This window comes from Hipposideros armiger, unplaced genomic scaffold (genome assembly GCF_001890085.2).
Source record: "Hipposideros armiger isolate ML-2016 unplaced genomic scaffold, ASM189008v1 scaffold_282, whole genome shotgun sequence".
NCBI classification, from domain to species: domain Eukaryota; kingdom Metazoa; phylum Chordata; class Mammalia; order Chiroptera; family Hipposideridae; genus Hipposideros; species Hipposideros armiger.
Genome location: NW_017731632.1, coordinates 2,109,114 through 2,126,742, shown reverse-complemented (window position 1 = coordinate 2,126,742; position 17,629 = coordinate 2,109,114). Strand labels below are relative to the sequence as shown.

General features: G+C 54.9%; 1 protein-coding gene and 1 long non-coding RNA gene across 3 annotated transcripts in view; both read left to right on the top strand.

Moving 5' to 3' along the window:
• The first annotated feature begins 6 nt into the window (after positions 1-6).
• LOC109390894 (uncharacterized) lies at positions 7-3,600 on the top strand. Of its 2 annotated transcripts, none has more exons than XR_002125667.1 (3): positions 7-269; positions 438-1,114; positions 2,981-3,600. It is a non-coding gene; the product is annotated as an uncharacterized LOC109390894 (long non-coding RNA). The 2 variants fall into 2 exon arrangements; XR_002125668.1 differs by having other exon boundaries at positions 438-1,247.
• A 5,046-nt stretch (positions 3,601-8,646) lies between these two features.
• The window catches only part of PDE6B (phosphodiesterase 6B), a 32,791-nt gene continuing 23,808 nt past the window's right edge, over positions 8,647-17,629 (top strand). The window contains exons 1-3 of the mRNA XM_019658101.1: positions 8,647-9,129; positions 12,653-12,805; positions 12,963-13,052. Coding sequence (XP_019513646.1) covers positions 8,662-9,129; positions 12,653-12,805; positions 12,963-13,052 — 711 coding nt within the window. The 5' untranslated portion in view covers positions 8,647-8,661. The remainder of the gene's footprint in view (positions 9,130-12,652; positions 12,806-12,962; positions 13,053-17,629) is intronic.

Here is a 17,629-nt window from a genome sequence, read left to right as displayed (position 1 = left end):
CGGGGGCGGGGCGCGGAGTCGATGCGGGGGTTGGGGGGAGGGGCTCCGGGGCCGGACCCTCCCGCGCAGCCTGGGACGCGCCCGCTGGCGCGCGGCAGGGGGAGAGGGGAAGCCCAGGCTGAACCTTGGAGGAGCCCCTTTCCCGGGTGCAGGAATTCCCCCCAGACGCGAGTGGTGCGAGTTAATTCATTAGAAGGCGGTTCGCGGCCCGAGTGCACATGGGCGGGGGCGGGGTGCAAATCGCCTCATTCCGGCCGCGAGAACTCCAGGTGGGTGAGAGGAAGGCGTGGGGATGGGTGGGACGGGGGGGACGGCCTCCCCCAGGCCTCTCGGGGCGCTCCATCCTCTTCCCGGAAGGAGGCCTGGGGAAGGGGCGTCTCTGTGAGGCCCTCTGGGGCCTGCGCGCGGCCCCTTCAGCACGGTCTCTGACGCCGCAGCCCGAGGCCCGGGAGCCGATGACTCACGCTGGCGGCTAATTACAGCGTTAAATAACTTTGCGCTGGATCCCGGAGAGGCAGGCGTGGCTGCAGCGAGGGAAAGCGGGTGCGCGCGTGCGCGCAGGGGTGCTGCGAGAACACACCTCCGTTCCTGCCACCCACTTAGCAAGCTCTGCTGTGGAGACACCCCCGGAGCGCACTGCTTCGTGCCCTGCTCGCGCAGAGTGTCGGTTGGTGCCTGGTGAGCCCGGGCACAGCCCCCGATGGCCCCTCGCGTCTGGACGCAGCCGCACCCACGGAGAGGCAGCCCGCGCGCAGGGGCCCCTCGCCCACTTTCACGGAAGCCATCTGCCCCGTGAATCTGCGAAGGCCCTTCGTGGGCTCTGCACATTTGCGTGGGACTGACTTGAGCTGCGATCGCTGCGGGAAGGAGCAGGTTTCGCTGTATTTTTAGCAGGGACTGCAGATTTTAGGACCGCGGCTGGACCGCCTCGTGCTGTCCCCTGCACGCGTGGTGACTTCCCAGAACGCTGAGGACAGCGAGCCTTCTTTCACATTTATGGCATATGCGCTTTTAGAGGACGTTGTGTAAATCAGCCCGCTTGATTATCAGCACCCACACGCGGAGTTGCCATGAGCTGCCTTCCAATGATTATTTCGGTTTCCAGGGCAACGAGGTTTGCAGCCACCCCCGTGCAGAAACACGATGGAGCACCCTCTCCATTGCCAGTGCAGCCTGCTCGGCCAGATCGATTAGGTTTTGGGGGCAGCAGTGCGCTGACATCCTCTCTTCCTCCGCGGGGCGGAAGGGTAGGGGCGGGGCCAGGAGCGCCGGGGCCCGTTGGGCAGTCCAGGGTCCGAGCTAGGTTGGTCAGCCGCGCAGCTCCTCGCGAGGACGCTTCCAGACCGACCACCTCCCCGCCTTCACACTTGCCCTACCTCTTCCTGCCACAGCGCCCTCGCATGTGCTGCTCCCTCTTTCTGCTGTGGTTCGTGTGGCCCAAGCCCACCAGGCCGGGCTCTGGCCTTCCCGTTCCTTAGCGCTTAGCGTCAGCTCACCTAACAGTAACAGCCTTCTGGCCGGTGCCCGAGGTCCCCAGACCCTCATGAGCGCTTAGCCTGTTATCCTCACCGAGGATTCCCATGAATACGTGCCCAATGAAGCCAGGATTGAAACCAGGCTCTGTACACCGCCTCCCTGCACCCCTGCCTCCCTACACCCCCACCCTCTGGCATAGGCTCCCCCATAATGGGCAGGATCACCTCGGGGTAGTCCGAGTGTTTCCCACCAGGTTGGGAGCTCAGAGCAGGCAGATCCGGGTCCAGTTTGCCCCCGGCCCCATCATGACTCCGTTTTGCCTGGGCTGCATGGAATGAATGACTGAATGAGTGGTCAGCCAACCTTGGGTCACTCTATCCTGTGACAGAATCTAAACGGCAGTCTGGTTCTGCTCACAGGGTGACACAGGCCAGGCAGGCAGGAGAGGCGCCCACCTCTGTGTTGAGGTGCGGGAGGCTGTCTGGGAGGAGGCCAGGAGGAGGGAGCAAAGGCCCTGAGGGGAGAGGTGGCCTGTCCTGGTGGGTCTTCACTTCACCCGGAGGATGGGGAGACCCTAGAGGGTCAGGACAACACACTGTGTGTTTTAGAAGGAGCGCTGGCACGGGAAGACTGCATGGGTGGAGGCATGCTCGGGGGAGGGGGTCCTGTCCCATCAGGGTGCTGGTGGCATTTACTGCCACCCTGGCTTTGCCGCTGCCCCACCCACTGCCTGGCACTCAGCTGAGAGTAGCTGTCTTCCCCCCAGTCAGTGCCTCTGTGTCTGCAGGGTGGAGGGGCAGCAGTTTGTGGTCCTGTCCTACAAAGCGCCCTTCAGGGTGTCGGTTGGGCTCTCAAGGACCCCAGAACCGCACGTATCACAGGGAAGACCTATAGCCAGGGCTGTGAAGTGCACGTTGGAAAGCTGATTTGGTGGCTTTCTGCAGGAATCCTTCCCCCCACCCCCTGCCAGGCTCACTTGGGAGGCTCCCCATCAGCTGGCTGAAAGGAACCCCAGAGCAGAGGAGGTCAATAGCCAGGCAATTTGAGCCACTCACTCCGGAAAGAAGCTACTTTAGTGAAAAACGACTTTCTGCAGGTCGCAGGGAATGGGGAAGTATTTTAGAAATCATGGAGCCCACCACATACCCCGCGTGTTACAGGGACTCTGCGGCTCTCTCCTCACTGTCACTGCCCCGTGGTAAAGACAGGAAACCAGAGCCCAGAGCTTATGTTTCTAAATGGTCCTGTGATTTCTGATTACAACAGTAACCATGTGTCAAGTGAATATTTTCCCTATCATTCTAAAGTCACATTTTATTATTTACATATCTACAATATTAGCATTTGAAATGCAATCTCCTAGAGTATTGACTTCAACTAATTGGGTCGATTCTAATTATTTTTTTCTATTTTATCATTTTTCGCCTTTTTTATCCTTTATCTTTTTATCTGGCTAAATACTCAAAGTTTATCTTCTTACTAATGCTCAGCTCCCTTTTTCCAGGACGGATCAGTATCAATCTTCACTTACAGACGGAGTGTGTGCTTCTCTGTGCCAAGCCTGTGTTGGTGACGATCAATCTGAAGACCTCACTCGCACAGAACCAGAGCCAGTCAGTTTTTGAAGATGCAGAATGCTCTTTAACTATTATTTTGAAAGCTTTTATCCTATGAAATATAATAGGTCCACAGAAATATCCATTAAATTCACACGTAACAGCTTATTGGCTTGTAAGTGAGCATCTATATACTTGCCACCAAATCAAGAAACAGGTTCTGAGACTTGAGTGCCTCCCTTCGCATAATACGTTATGCTAAGTCCATTTGAAAGCACTTCCTTGTGTGTGTTTGTACTTTATCACCAGGCGCGCACTCTGACACTTCTGTTTGGGATGCTTGTTTTCTGACCTTTGTCTAAATGGAACCGTAGAGCACGACTGTCATATGTCTGGCTTCTTTCACTCAACTTGGCGTCTGTGAAGCTTACATCTGCAGTCGTTGACTCACTGCTGGATCCACGGCCATTGTGTGAATATGCCACGATGTATTTAGCCATTTTACTGATGCTGAACATTTGATAGTTTCTAGTTTGGGAAAATTCTGAATAAAGCGGTTGTGAACTTTCTTAAATGTGTGCATGGGTGCACTTGGGCGTACATTTGTGGGATCATGGGTAATATCTATGTCCAGCATTTTATGCACTTTTTTATTGAGATACAGTTTACCTACATGCTACAACGGTCACCCATTTTAAGTGTGCAATTTGATGAGTTTAGACATCTGTGTGCATCAGTATAACTCACACCCACAGTCACGTGTGGGGCGTCCCAGCCTCCTCAGCTTCCGTTGGTGTCTTCCTGTCCTCCGCCCAGGGTTGCACACGACTGCCCATCTGCACGCTGTTGCCATAGTTTTTGTATAAAATTTCACACACCTAGAATCATAAAGTATATAGTCTTTTTAATTGGGGAATTGGGATGGGAACAGCCCTAAGGAATTGGGGGAGGGGAACAGACATGTTACTGTCCTTTTTTTTTTTAAAGATTTTATTGGGGAATTGGGGGGATGGGAACAGACAAGTTGCTGTCGTTTTGTTCTTCAGTCTAGTTGTGGAGGACGTTGCTTCACTGGCCCAAGTGGGCACCATCATTGCACTCTTCCCGGGTGAGGCAGATCAGTCTCCGGCTTCTGGACGGCCGTTCACGCTGGCTGCTGGCTACATATGGTAGCCCATGGCAACCCACTGCCACAGGGGCTACAGCCTATGCCATTGCTGGCGACTCACGGCAGCCCAGCTCCAGGTTGAGCTGTTGTTCAGAATCTTAGCTGTGGAGAGCAGTGTCATTTCATTTCAATAAAAATGAAAGAATAAATGTTTTAAAAATTATTTTAATTATTTTATGTCTCTAGGATTTGTAGTGAAAGTCCCTCTTTCATTTCTGTTATTGGTAATTTGTGTAGTTTTCTTTGATCAATTTGGCTAGAGATTTAGCAATATTTTTGATAATTAAAAAACCTAGTAGCTGGTTTTATTTTTTCCTTTATTTTTTGTTTTCTTTTTTGTTGATTTCTCCTCTTTATTATTCCCTTTTTCTCTGCTTCCTTTGGCTTTATTTATTATTATTATTATTATTTTTAAAATTTTTATTGGTAATTGGGGGATGGGAGCAGCACTGGGGAATTGGGGGAAGGGGAACAGACAAGTTGCTGTCCTTTTGTTCTTCAGTCCAGCGTGGAGGACATCGCTTCACTGGCCCAAGCCAGCACCATCACTGCACTCTTCCCAGGTGAGGCAGATCAGTCGCCGGCCTCCGGACGGCCGCTCACAGTGGCTGCCAGCCACTCACACTGGCTGCTGGCTACACATGGTAGCCCATGGCAACCCACTGCCACAGGGGCTGCAGCCTACGCCTTCACCAGCGACTCATGGCAGCCCAGCTCCAGGTTGAGCCGTTGTTCATCATCTTCGCTGTAGAGGGCAGTGTCACTGGCCCTCATATGTGGGATCCGAACCAGGGCGTTCTGGTACCCCAACCCAGTTCTCAACCAACATGCCACTCGGCCGGCCCAGTCCTTTGGCTTTAGATTGCTCTTCTTTTTCTAGTTCTGATTTGAGACCTTTCTTCTTTTATTATCTAGCCACTTAATACTATAAACATTGCTTAGTAGCTTAAAATAACAATGAGTACATTGAATCCCTAGTTTGAACTTGAACTTATAAAAGAAAATTTCACTTTTTATTTATACTCCGCCTGGAAGGGTTAGACTTGAAGACAGGAGTTGGGAGGACGGATGGTGGATGGATGGATGGATGGATGGATGACTAGGTGTATGGATGGTGGATGGATGGATGATGGTTGGTGGATGGATGGATGGATGGATGGATGGATGGATGGGTGGATAGACGGATGGACAAACAGATGCATGAACAGATGGATGGTGGATGGAGGATGGATGACTAGGTGGGTGGATGGTGGATGAATGGATGATGGTTGGTGAATGGATGGACGGATGGATGGATGGGTGGGTGGGTAGACAGATGGATGGACAAACGGGTGCATGAACAGGTGGATGGATGGATGGATGGATGGATGGATGGATGGATGGATGGATGGATAGCCAGATATGATGGATAGATAAAATAAGATACAAGAGTGGCCTTGCATGGATCAATGATGATAATGTCTCATGAACTGGGGAACAGGATTAACTTAACTCTGAACTTGTGTTTAAAAAAGAAGTTAGCATCTTGCTTTCTGCTGAGGTAGCAAACAGCCTCAGATGAGTACGGCTCACACACCCAAACTACTCCTCACACCTCGTAGCTGCAGAACAGCTGTGGTGTGCTCTCTTCATTCTAGGACCGCATCTGGGGAATGGCCCCTTGGAGAACTGATGCTTCTGTGGAAGAGGGACAAAGGGCAGTGGTGGACCCACTGCATGGCTCTTTTGAAAAGACATTCTCGGGGCCGGCTGAGTGGCTCAGTTGGTTAAGAGCTCGCTCAAGAGTTTGAGCTCTGAGCAACAGTGGTTCGAGTCAGCCCGAGCTGAGCAGCCGTGAGCTGCCAACAGGTGGCAGGATGGCTCAGCTAAAAAAAAAAAAAAAAGAAAAGACATTCTCCCTCCCATATTCCATTACCTAAAGACACGGGTCAGTTGCCCGAGGTCAGTTGCAGGGATGGAAGGGGTAGAGCTTAACCCTCTTAGCAGCATGTTAGCTGCTGTTTTATGATGCCAGCTGGGCACTAGTGTTTTATGCCAACTCCAGGTCCTGAAGCCACCTTGCTTCCAGCTACAGTTTCTTCTGAGCAGACTGACCTCAGGCAGCTGACCTGTGGCTTTAGCCAGAATCCTCAGCCTCTGGCTTTTAACTGTTCCTCGGGTCCTCGGGTTTGTGGTCATCCCTGGAGAGCTGCTGTCTCAGCCCTCACATATATGCTCTGAAGTGAGGCCCCGTCCCTTTTTACTTGTTTCCTAATGTGTTGAATCTGTCTCACTCCCTTTTCCCATGGTGAGTCCCAGTCTGACATTGCAGGCTCAGGCACGCCACTCTCCCTGCCTGGCTGAGAAGCAGGACGAAGAGGGGAACAAAACCTGTAGTAATAGGCTTTGGGTGCCAGCAGATGCCACTGGATGCTCATAGGACCCAGTGCTCTTCAGACATCCATTCTTTTCCAAGTAGCTCGGGGGTGGGCTATGGTTAACCCAAGCCAGGGTGCAGCAAATGTTTTCTGTCAAAGGCCAGATGGTACGTTTCAGGCTTGGCAGTCCACACGGTCTGTGACATGGGCTCAGCTACAAGCAGCCATTGCATGAAGCCTGCTGTGGGTTGCTTCTCCCTGGAGCCCATTGCCCCAGGGTCCCTCCCCGCTCCAAGCTAGGCTCTGCTGGACTTTGTGACTGCCTGGGGACCTGGGCCGAACCAGTCAGCCCCTCCAGGTTGAGCTGTTGTTCAGCATCTTAGCTGTGGAGGGCAGTGTCATCCAAACCGGGGCCCTCTGGCGTCCTAAGCCAGCTCTTAACCAACGCGCCACTTGGACGGCCCAACATTAAAATTTTTAAGCTTGAGTGATTCCCCTGGGTTTGTGTCAGGTCATAGCTTAGACTTGTCCAAGCACGTCCACACTCACATGGGAACGTGCACACATTTTTACCAGCTGAATGCAGTAAAAGTCAGAATCACTCAAGCCCTGCATCCTGGTTAAAAGTATAGTGACAATATAGACACAGGCAACATGAGGAAGAGACAAACAACAGGCCATTTCCTAAGTTGAGGTCCCTGGTTTGTGGTTCCTGGTCCGAGGCTAGGTGGGACCCAGGGTCCTTCCTCCGGGGATAGGCTGGCTGGCATGGTTCCATGAGCCCCGAATGCCAGGCGCCCCCCATCTCTGCTGAGAGCTACGCACGCTGGCTCACACCACAGACATAGCTCCTACCGTCCATCTTCCAGCTGTCCATGGGTACACATGTACACCCAGCATGCAATACACCCGTGCACGCACATGTACGTACCCATGCATGGCCCGTGCATGCACCTGCATGAACACCCAGGATGCACACGCAGGCCCGTGCACGAACGAACACCCAGGATGCACATACACACCTATGTACACACCTGTATGCACACCAAATACACAGATGCCCACCCAGCATGCACGCACACACCCATGCATGCACCTGTACGCACACACAGGATGCACACGCACATCCAGCAGGCACACACATCAGCACACAGCCTCTGCGTGAAGTGAAGGGCACTCTTGCAACAGAGACAGACCCTCGCTGAGTCCTACAGTTGTAAGCCAACCTTGTGGATCACAGCCTGGATCACAGAGGAGCTAACACCTGCATGACATGCAGGGCAGTGGAGAAGGCCGTCAACGGCGAGGAAGTGCCTGCTGCTGTCAAGTCTGCTGGTCCCTGTTTGAGACCCGGCTGCTCAGAAGGGACCCTACCTGTAACAGGTGGTCCTGTGCTGTGGACTCTGAGAGGAGAGGGTGTGGCAGCACAGCTAACGGTGCACAGTTAGTAGGAACCAGGCAGCAGAGAGGCCCACAGGGGTTCATCCAGACAACTGTGAAATAAGGGCAGTGTGTCAATGTGACTGATTCTGCCTTGCAAACCCCTCACCTGCCAGACTGTGACAGGCCATCTCTTCTCCATCAAAGAGGAAAGTCTATGAGCCCCTCTCACCTCCACCCCAGGCACTGGGCCGCCTTCCTCCCTGCTCCCCACTTCCCTCTGTGGGGATGGGACCCCAAGCCACCCCTGCTGACCTCCAGCGCCATCAGGGGACCCAAAGGAGGGCTCATGCCACACCTGCCCAGCACACCTGAGCCCAAGTCTAGGCACCAAGGAGACCTGGGGCTGCCTGCTGGACCAGGTAGAAAGGCTCACAGTGTTCGTGGGGTTCCCCTCCCTGCAGGGGATGAGGTGTGAGGGCCTGCTCCCCTGGAAGCACGTGCCTGCCTCCAGCTGCCTGGGACCCTGCCACAGGTGAGAGCCCCTGGGCTGTTACCTGGAAGGCCCATTCCAGGGGGGCGGGAAGACGGGGCCTAAGGCGAGAGGCGACGGGGGTGTCATCATGCTAATCGGGGCTAAGAGAGGCTTTGCTGATGACAGCGTTTGCTGGCAGCCAGGTGCCCTGGGGACCGGCCCCCGTCCGAGGACCTGCAGCTGGACACCATGAGCCTCAGTGAGGATCAGGTGCAGCAGTTCCTGGACCAGAACCCCAGCTTTGCGGACCGGTACTTTGGGAAGAAGCTGAGCCTGGAGAATGGGGCACATGCCGGTGTGGACGGGCTGCCGGGGGACTGCGCCAGCTTCCGCGAGCTGTGCCAGGTGCAGGAGGCCGCGGCGCTGTTCGCGATGGTGCAGGACATGCAGGAGAGCGTGAACATGGAGCGCGTGCTGTTCAGGGTCCTGCGGCGACTGGGCGCCCTGCTGCAGGCCGACTGCTGCAGCCTCTTCCTGCACCGCCAGCGCAACGGCGTGGCCGAACTGGCCACGCGCCTCTTCAGCGTGCAGCCAGGCAGCATCCTGGAGGACTGCCTGGTGCCCCCCGACTCTGAGATCGTCTTCCCGCTGGACATCGGAGTCGTGGGACACGTTGCCCAGACCAAGAAAATGGTGAATGTCAAGGATGTGACCCAGGTGGGTTTTGGGCCATGATTCGCAGGGGCCGTGAAGGTCCCACGCCGTGTGGGGACCCGGGAAGGTGGCCGGGGGTGGGGGCGAGGAAGGAAGCCCTTTGGTGCCGGCAGGTCCTGCTGTCCCCATGGCCAGGGGCTCCCTGGACAGGGGTGGGGAGGAAGGGGTCAGAGCAGGGTGGGACAGAGGCCCAGAGCGAGGCTGCCAGGAGGCCATGCTGCTCCGCTCACTGGTGTGGGGGAGCCGAGCCTGTGCCTGGGGGCAAAGGGGTGGCAGCGCTGCCCGGAGCTGAGCGGTCCAGGAGGACCGGTTCTTGCTGGCCAGGAAGGAGCAGGAGTTGCTGTTGACAAAGCTGGAGTTGGGCTGACCCCCCAGGGGGGACAGGTGCCCCTGGGTGGAGGGGGGTGCAGGGAAGGTGCTATCCATCTGTGAACTAAGCGTGGGGCGCCGGCTGGGCTGTGTGACGGGCATGGCCCCTGGTTGGCGTTGGAACGAGGGGCTCTGAGAGGAGCAGGGGAGCCTCTCAGCGGTCCCGGCCTGCGAGCTGGAAGCAGGAGCCGGGAGCCGGACAGCCTCTTCAGCTCTCCCACCTGGATGGGCCTCTTCCCCCAGCAGCCACTGTCCCCTTGTCCCTAGAGACAAACGGACATGTGCACAGACCCGGACCCCTGGCGCCGGGGAAGGGAGCTGCGGGGCTGCAATCCTCTTAAACTCATCTGCTCTAAAGCAGCCTCGGTCCAGCGACCTGAATAATCTCCAGGATTAGCTTCATCTTCCCCCCTTTTTAAGAAATGGGTCACCCACGAGTTGGAATATCAGGAGCATGAATCACCCAGAAAAGGAGAAGTTCGAGGGGCGGGTGTTGGGCACTGTATCTTGTCTCCTCCCTCCTCTGAGTTTGGGGTGGTCCCTCCAGCCTCCAGAGGCACCCCCACACCCAAACCTGTGCTGTGGGTGTCTCATCGTTGCTCTGAGGGTCTGTCCTAGGGCATGTGCCGCCCCCAGTGGGGCTGTCTCTCCCTGGGGCCTTCTAGCCTCCATCAGACATCTCCCTCCTGGGGCAGGGGCAGTGCTGGCCTCAGTCCTCAGGCCACGCTGGTTTTGTCTCTGATGCAGTGGAATAGAGACCAGAGTCAAAATCAGCACAAAAGTGAGTTTCCATTAAGTGCATCAAAAATCCCGAAGCATGGCCAAGTGTCTGGTGTCGGGGCTGTTTACTAGGCAGCTGGGCCGAAGGCCCCGAAAGGCTCGTGTGCAGCACGTGGCTGAGTTATGGCCACCCACCCCAGCCAGGACCAGACTCAAGTCCCATCTCTGTGCTGGTCTCTGACCCCCACCCAAAGAGCAGTGGGTCCCCAAATGCCTTGCCATGAGGGTCCTGTGTGTGACCAAGGCGTGTAGACCAGTCGTGGCAACTGGCAGTTGTGCTACGGGACAGTGTGAGGGAGAGGGCGTTCTCGGGACGCTCCCAGAAGCTAGGACAACGAGGGCAGCAGGACCGGCCGCCGTGCGAGCACAGATGGGCCATGGCAGGTGGGGCCCAGGGAGGCTGCGGGGACAGATGACCGGGGCTGGGGGTGGGACAGCTTAGACAAGTCAGAAGGCTTGGGAGCCTCTGGGTCTGAGGGGAGGGCGATGCCACAGTGAGACAGGGTCCCCTCTGTGGGGCAGGGGGTGGGTGACAGTCCCTGGAACGGAGGTGCAGGAAGGCTGGTATTGTGGGAAGGGGGTGGCGGGTGTGGAGCCCTGAGGCTGCCCAGCTGCGTAGTCAGGTCTGGTTCCAGGAGTTACATACAGGAGACAAGTGTCACCTGTGCTGGGCGAGCAGCGGAGGCCGCATGGCAGACAGCGGAGTAGAAGCAACGCAGGTGGGGAGCCCAAGCCTTGCTCCTGGCCCAGGTGCAGGGGAGAAGAACTTGGTGACCGCAGCCCTTAGGTGACTCTGCTCACAGCACTGGCCCTGGGGTGTGTGGTAGGGGCTGAGAGCTGCCTGCAGAGGCCCTGAGAAGCTCAGCCTCGGGCCCCAGGGAAGGCCCAGTGCAGAGGGCGCCATGGGGGTCTCTGGCATGGCCGTGAAGGGTCCCAGCTGGAAGCAGGCGGGCACGTGGGCACAGGGCGGGAAGGCGAGTCGGGGTGGAGCGCCAGGGCCTCTGAAGGGACCAGAGAGGGGATGTCAGGTGCAGGGGCTGTAAGAGCGTGACAGCCCTGAGTGCTCAGGCACGAGGACCCTGAGCCCTTCGCTGGCCAAGCCACTGCCCAGTGTCCTGCTAGGTGGAGATAGACATGGTGTGAGTAGGGGCTGGTGCCACCGCTCAATGAGGCCACCGTCACCAGGGCTTGCATACTGATCTCCGATGACATCAGGCACCATGTAGCTGCAGGTGGCAGCTGCCTCTCCAAGACTCAGGATGGCAAACAGCGGGGAGGACTTGGCACCAGCCCATGCCCCTTAGGAGGACCGCTGCCTCCCCCCTGCAGGCTTCCCAGGATGTCCCACGGCCCCGCTGCTGCGAGGGAGGCTGGGCCCTGGGTGAAGCCTCCCCAGACCAGACAGGCCAGCAGCAGAGGGCCTCTGGGAGTCACATGAGGTCATCACCTCTGTGATTGCTGTCGTCCTTGAGCACACCTGAAAGAGTTCCTTTAACAATAATTGATAACCAATAAATCATAGGGAGCATTTGCAGGGGTTTCCTTGTTCAGCCCATGCTGACGGGTGAAGAGGGGCAGGTCAAACACCAGGTAGTCCAGACCCCACCCCAGGCGGGCTGACCCAGAACAACCGCTGTGGCCACCGCACCAGGTCACTATGGTCTCATGTAAAAACACGCCAGCACTCAGGAAGCAGGAGGATCTGGCTGGGAACAGAGTTCCAGACACCTGGGGGACCCTAAGCCTGGGCCTGAGCCAGCTCTAAGACCCTCCAACCAGCCCCACAAAGTTCTCAGCATGGGGCCAATGAACCCCACTGAGCGGACACAGCTGGCGCATGCCTGGGAGACACACAGTGGCTGATGGACAGGTCCTGGGGGTGCAAGGGCCTCGACCCAATTTGCCAGCTGTGTCACCAACACACCACCGATGAGACCGGTGCTTACTGTTCACTCGGCCAAACTTATGAGGAGCGTGTGCGGCGGGAGGAGCGTACAGGTTGGTGGAGGGGAGAAGCCAGTGTGGGCGGGAGAGACAGAAGCATAAGGAGACAGGTATGGGGGGACCCAGGTCTGCCCACAGCCCAGGTGGGATGCAAGGGTGTGCAGGCACCCGTGAGGACTCTACCGAGTCTGGAATCAGAGTTGGGGGCCATTGGATCTGAGGTGGGTGATAGAAGCTTAGCCAAGCTGGAGTCTGTAGGACAGGCCATGGCTGTGTATTCATGTGCTTCCCGGGCTCCTGGTGCCAAGGGCAGGGCCACCTGGGTCTCAGTGATGGCCTGGGGGCCTCCACAGAGTTCAGCCTGGACCCCAGGGATGGGGGTGCCAGGGCGCCAGGCCCACAGAGTGACAGCCTCTCTCCTGTCCCCTCCCAGAGCTCCCGCTTCAGCTCCTTCGCTGACGAGCTGACTGGCTACGTGACAAGGAACATCTTGGCCACACCCATCATGAACGGCAAAGACGTGGTGGCCGTTGTCATGGCCGTGAACAAGCTAGACGGCCCGTGTTTCACAAGCGAAGATGAAGACGTGAGCATCAGGCCGCTTCTGTGTCCCTGAGTCCTTGCGTGTCCTGTGCCTGGCGGGGACTGTGCACAGCTGTCCATGTCTGAGTGTGTATGTGGCCCCCAAACGCACGGCTGAGAGCCAGAGTTTTTAACTCCTCTTGTTGCATCGTCTGTTTCAGGTTTTCTTGAAGTACCTGAACTTCGGGACCTTGAACCTGAAGATCTACCACTTGAGCTACCTGCACAGCTGTGAAACACGCCGCGGCCAGGTACTGGCACGCACCACCAGACTGGCGGCACTGTGTTCACCAGGGCGGGGCCCCAGGCCAGCGACCACAGGGAGAGGGTCTGCTGGCTTTTGTGGCCATGGGAGTGATCTGTGAGTGAGCAGACCTGCCATCCTGCCACCCCAGGACCCTGGGCGGGGGTGGGTGTCTCTCTCCTCGCCTGCCCATCCACTTGTGTGTCACCACAGGTGGATGAGAGCACCTCAAATGCTGAAGGCACTGCCCTGCTCACTAGCCACCTCAAACCCTCCTTGGAAGGGGCAGGGGTGATTTACGCATGGACAACGGGAGCAGAGGGCCCGCAGGCCGAGCTCCCTGCTGGGTTTGGCCCCTGGCTGCGCTGCAGAGCGGGCTGAGGGAGCAGGGTGAGACCTTGTACTGTGGGAAAGAGTGTGGAGCTGATGAGGTACACGAGGGTCCGTCCCCTTCATGTCCTCCTGCCTCTGAGTCCCTGGCCCATGGGAGCCCTGAATAAATAGTGGGTGCTGAGAACATGGACAGAAAGCAGCTGCCATCACACTGGGCCTGGGGCTGGAGAAGCGGTCCAAGACGTGGCCTTCAGGCTGAGCCTCAGAGGACCCTGAGGGCGACCTAGTCACTCCACACCATCCCCACTTTCTGTTCTGTTCAGTCTGTGTCCTGGTCACCTGCTGTAAACCTGTTTAGAATGATGACAGGTTCCTGAGCTTATCTCAGCATCTGCAGAGAAGGGCTGAGTTTGGGGGAGCTCTCCTAGGGCTTTAAGAGGAACGGCCTGGGCTGGTGGTCAGGGTCTCTGACCCACAGGCCGGCCCAGTGATGACACCTGTGATAAAACCCTCCAGGAGGCACCCCACCCCCACCCAGGCTCAGGGCCATGTGGTGGATGAGGGTCAAGGGGGACGAGGCCAGCTGTCCTGGTGCTCACAGTGGCTTATGTGGAAGGGGCAGTGGGAAGACACTCAGGGTGCCGGAGTGCCCTGGCAGAGGGAAGGTCATGTCAGGGCCTGAGACCATGGAGGAACTAAAAGCCAGTGGGCAGCTGGACTGCAGGGTATGGGTTGACAGCAGGGGCCTCAGGGCCAGGCTGGGGCCAAGCAAAGGGCTGCGAGGTGAGTGGGACCCAGCCTGAGCTGCATCTGGTAAGGCCCTGGGGGAACTGTGCTGTTTGGAAGGAAGCTGCTCTGAGCCCCACACTGCAGGAACGGGCGTTTGCTCGGGGCGTTTGTCTCTTCTTGACTGCTTGTTAATTTATGTAATTATTTGCTTATTACCTGGACTTGTGGTTTCCGATGTTATTGACTAGATTGCTGACATTGTTCCAGCCGCAGCAAGTGGAGCCCCTCAGTGGCTCCTGGGCCCCCGACACGCCCCACTGTCCCCATTACTGGGGTCTGGATTGTTTTTTGTTTGGTTGGCTTCTTTTGTTTTGGGTTTTCTGCACATCTGTACTTTCCGGTGCTTCAGGCTCATTTGTGTGTTTCACGCCCCGTCATGGAATCAACCATTTCTGATGGAACCCTGGTTGCTTTCACTGGAGATGGTCCTAGAAACCGAGACCTGAGCCTAGGTGTGCTCATTGCTTCCGGAGTGTCTGCTTCTCAGCCCTCTGGCCCAGCACAGGGAGGAGAGCACCAGCCTGGGCAGGTACAATGTGGCCGCCGGCTCCGTGTTCAGTCTCCATTCTAGCCTCTCTCCCCTGCTGGGATGTAAGTTCCCACTTCCGTCACATGCCGTCCATCCATTCAACTCCAATGCTTGTGTTTAGGGGTGTTGTTAGCCCATGTGCCCACAGGAAACCAGGGTGCAGTGTTCGTGTGCAGTTTCCTTTGCCTTTCGTGTCACAGACCCCACCCAATCCTGCTGATGGAGGTCATGCCTTTTTCTCCAGCCCCTTTGGTCATGCCTTTTCTCCAGCATTTTGATAGTTAGATTCTCTTGTCACTGTCTGCATTCTTTGTCAGAATCCCCCAAGCTACGGAATGATTTTTTTAATTGGTATACGTTAAGGTTAGTTCTTTGCCCTGTAAATTTCTATAGGTCTTGACAAATGCATCATGACATATAGTCATGATTATAGTATCATAAATAATAATTCCACCGCCCCAAACATCCCCTGTGCTCCGCCTACAGTTTTGCCTTTTCAAGAGTGTCACGTAGTGGGAATCACACAGTGTGCCGCCTTTTCAGATTGGCTTCTGTCACTTTGTGACATGCACTGAAGGTACCACCATGTCTTTCACAGCTTGAAAGCTCACTTTTTAGTGTTAAATAATATGCCATTGTCTGGATGGACCACTGTTTGTGTACCCATTCACCTGCAGAAGGACACCTTGGTTGCATCCAGTGTGGGGCAGCTGTGAGTAAAACTGCTGTAAACATCCGTGTGTGGGTTTTTGTGTGGACACAGTTTTAAGTTCAGTGAAGTAAGTGCCAAGGAGCGGACAGCTGGATCATGTGGGTGACTATGGCCAACTTTTGAGAACCGCTGAAAAGCAGCCGAGTTGTTTTGCGTTCCCATCATGAACAAATGACGTTCTGTCACTGGGCACTGTCACAGCTTTTGGTGTCGGTTATTTGGGTTTTAGTTCCTCTAATAGGCATATCTCATTATTGTCTTAATTTACAATTCCCTAGTGACAGAGGACATCAAGTGTCTTTTCAAATACTTATTTGCCATGTATATGATACTTTTTGGTGAGGTATCTGTTCGGATCTTTTGCCCATTTTTAAATTAGGGTGTCTGTTTTCTTATTGTTTAGTTTTGAGAGGTTTATTTTGGTAAATTTTGTATATAAGTCCTTTCTCAGATATGTGTTTTCCAAATACTTTGTCCAAGGATGTAGCTTGTCTCTTCTTTCTCTTAACAGTATACTTGGAAAAACACAAGTTTTATGTTTCAATAAAGTCCAAGTTATGAATTTTTCTTTCATGGATTATAGTTGGGTTATGTATCTTAAAACTCGTCACCAAACCCAGAGTCACCTCGGCTGCTCCTGTCATCCTGTGGAAGTTTCACTGAGGCCTGTGAGTGACTCCTGTGAGAGGTGCTGGGCCTGTGTCCAGCACCCCATCGGGCGTGTGTGTGGAGAGGCCCTTCCCGTTGGACCCCTGCACCTGCGCCACTTGGCTGTGTGGGGGTCTCTCTGGGCTCCGCACTGTGTACCATTCAGCTGTGTGTCCCTTTTTCACCAGTAGTGCTGCCTTGGTCATTAGAGTGTCGTAGTGTTGGACTCGGGGGGTCAGTCCTCCAACTTTTTTTTTTTTTAAGATTTTATTGGGGAATTGGAGGAAGGGGAACAGACAAGTTGCTGTCGTTTTGTTCTTCAGTCTAGTTGTGGAGGACGTTGCTTCACTGGCTCACGGAGGCTGCTGGCTGCTCACGCTGGCTGCCGGCCACACACGATAGCCCATGGCAACCCACTGCCACAGGGGCTGCAGCCTAGTCCTCACCGGTGACTCATGGCAACCCAGCTCCAGGTTGAGCTGTTGTTCAGCATCTTAGCTGTGGAGGGCAGTGTCACTGGCCCTCATATGTGGGATCTGAACCTGGGCCCTCTGGCATCCCAAGCCAGCTCTTAACCACCGCACCACTCGGCCGGCCCTCCCCATCACTTTTGAAGGACAGATTTGCTACATATATGATTTTTGGTTGAAAGTTTGTTTGTTTGTTTGTTTTTAGCATTTTGAATATGTCAGTCACTTGTGATAAGAAATGCTGACAATATCACTGGGGATCTCTTGTATATGACAAGTCATGCCTCTGTGGCTGCTTTCAAGATTGTCCTTGTCTTTTATGTCTCGGTATGGGTGGCTTTGAGTTCATCCCAGTTGGAATTTGTTAAGCATCTTCGATGTTAATATCATGCCTCTCATCAAAGTTGGGGGGTTTCCAGCCATGACTTCAAATATACTGTCTGCTAGCCCCTCTGGACTGGTCAGGGTGTCGCTCCCCTCCCTTGGGGATGGTGTTGTGAGGGGCTCTCATGATGCCCTTGCCAGCTGGCTCCCCTTTTATTTCAAGAGTGGGAAGTGTCACTTTCTCTCAAGTCCATTTACTTAATTGGTGTGAGGATTATGAATTCATATATGAGTTCGTAATAATATATGTATTTGTTATGATTGGCAGAATTAATATAAGTAGTGAAATCACTATTAAGGAGGCCACTAGGTTTCTTACTTTTATTGGGAGTTTCACCAGTATTTGAGTTGCTAACACAGATGGATAACTCCTATCCTTTAAAGTTTGAAAAAACACACACTATTATATACGAAGGCAGGAATTAGCAGGTTTTGCATATTCTTTCAGTAAGTAACAACTTTTACTTTCTGTTATTAGGTTCACATCTAATGTTTTTATTAAACTATAATGATAATACAAAGTTCCCAAAACGATTTTGGGTTTGTTTGGTGGACAGGAGGAGGAGCAGGAAACGCACTGTCATGAAGGTCTTTTGTCGTGTACACGATGATTTCATACACTTACTGCGCTGCGCGCTCTCCGTGCTGTGTGGCACTTAGTGTGTGGAGGAATTCCGGCGCAGCGAGGCCATGTTGGCACCGTCACAGTGAGATGCTTG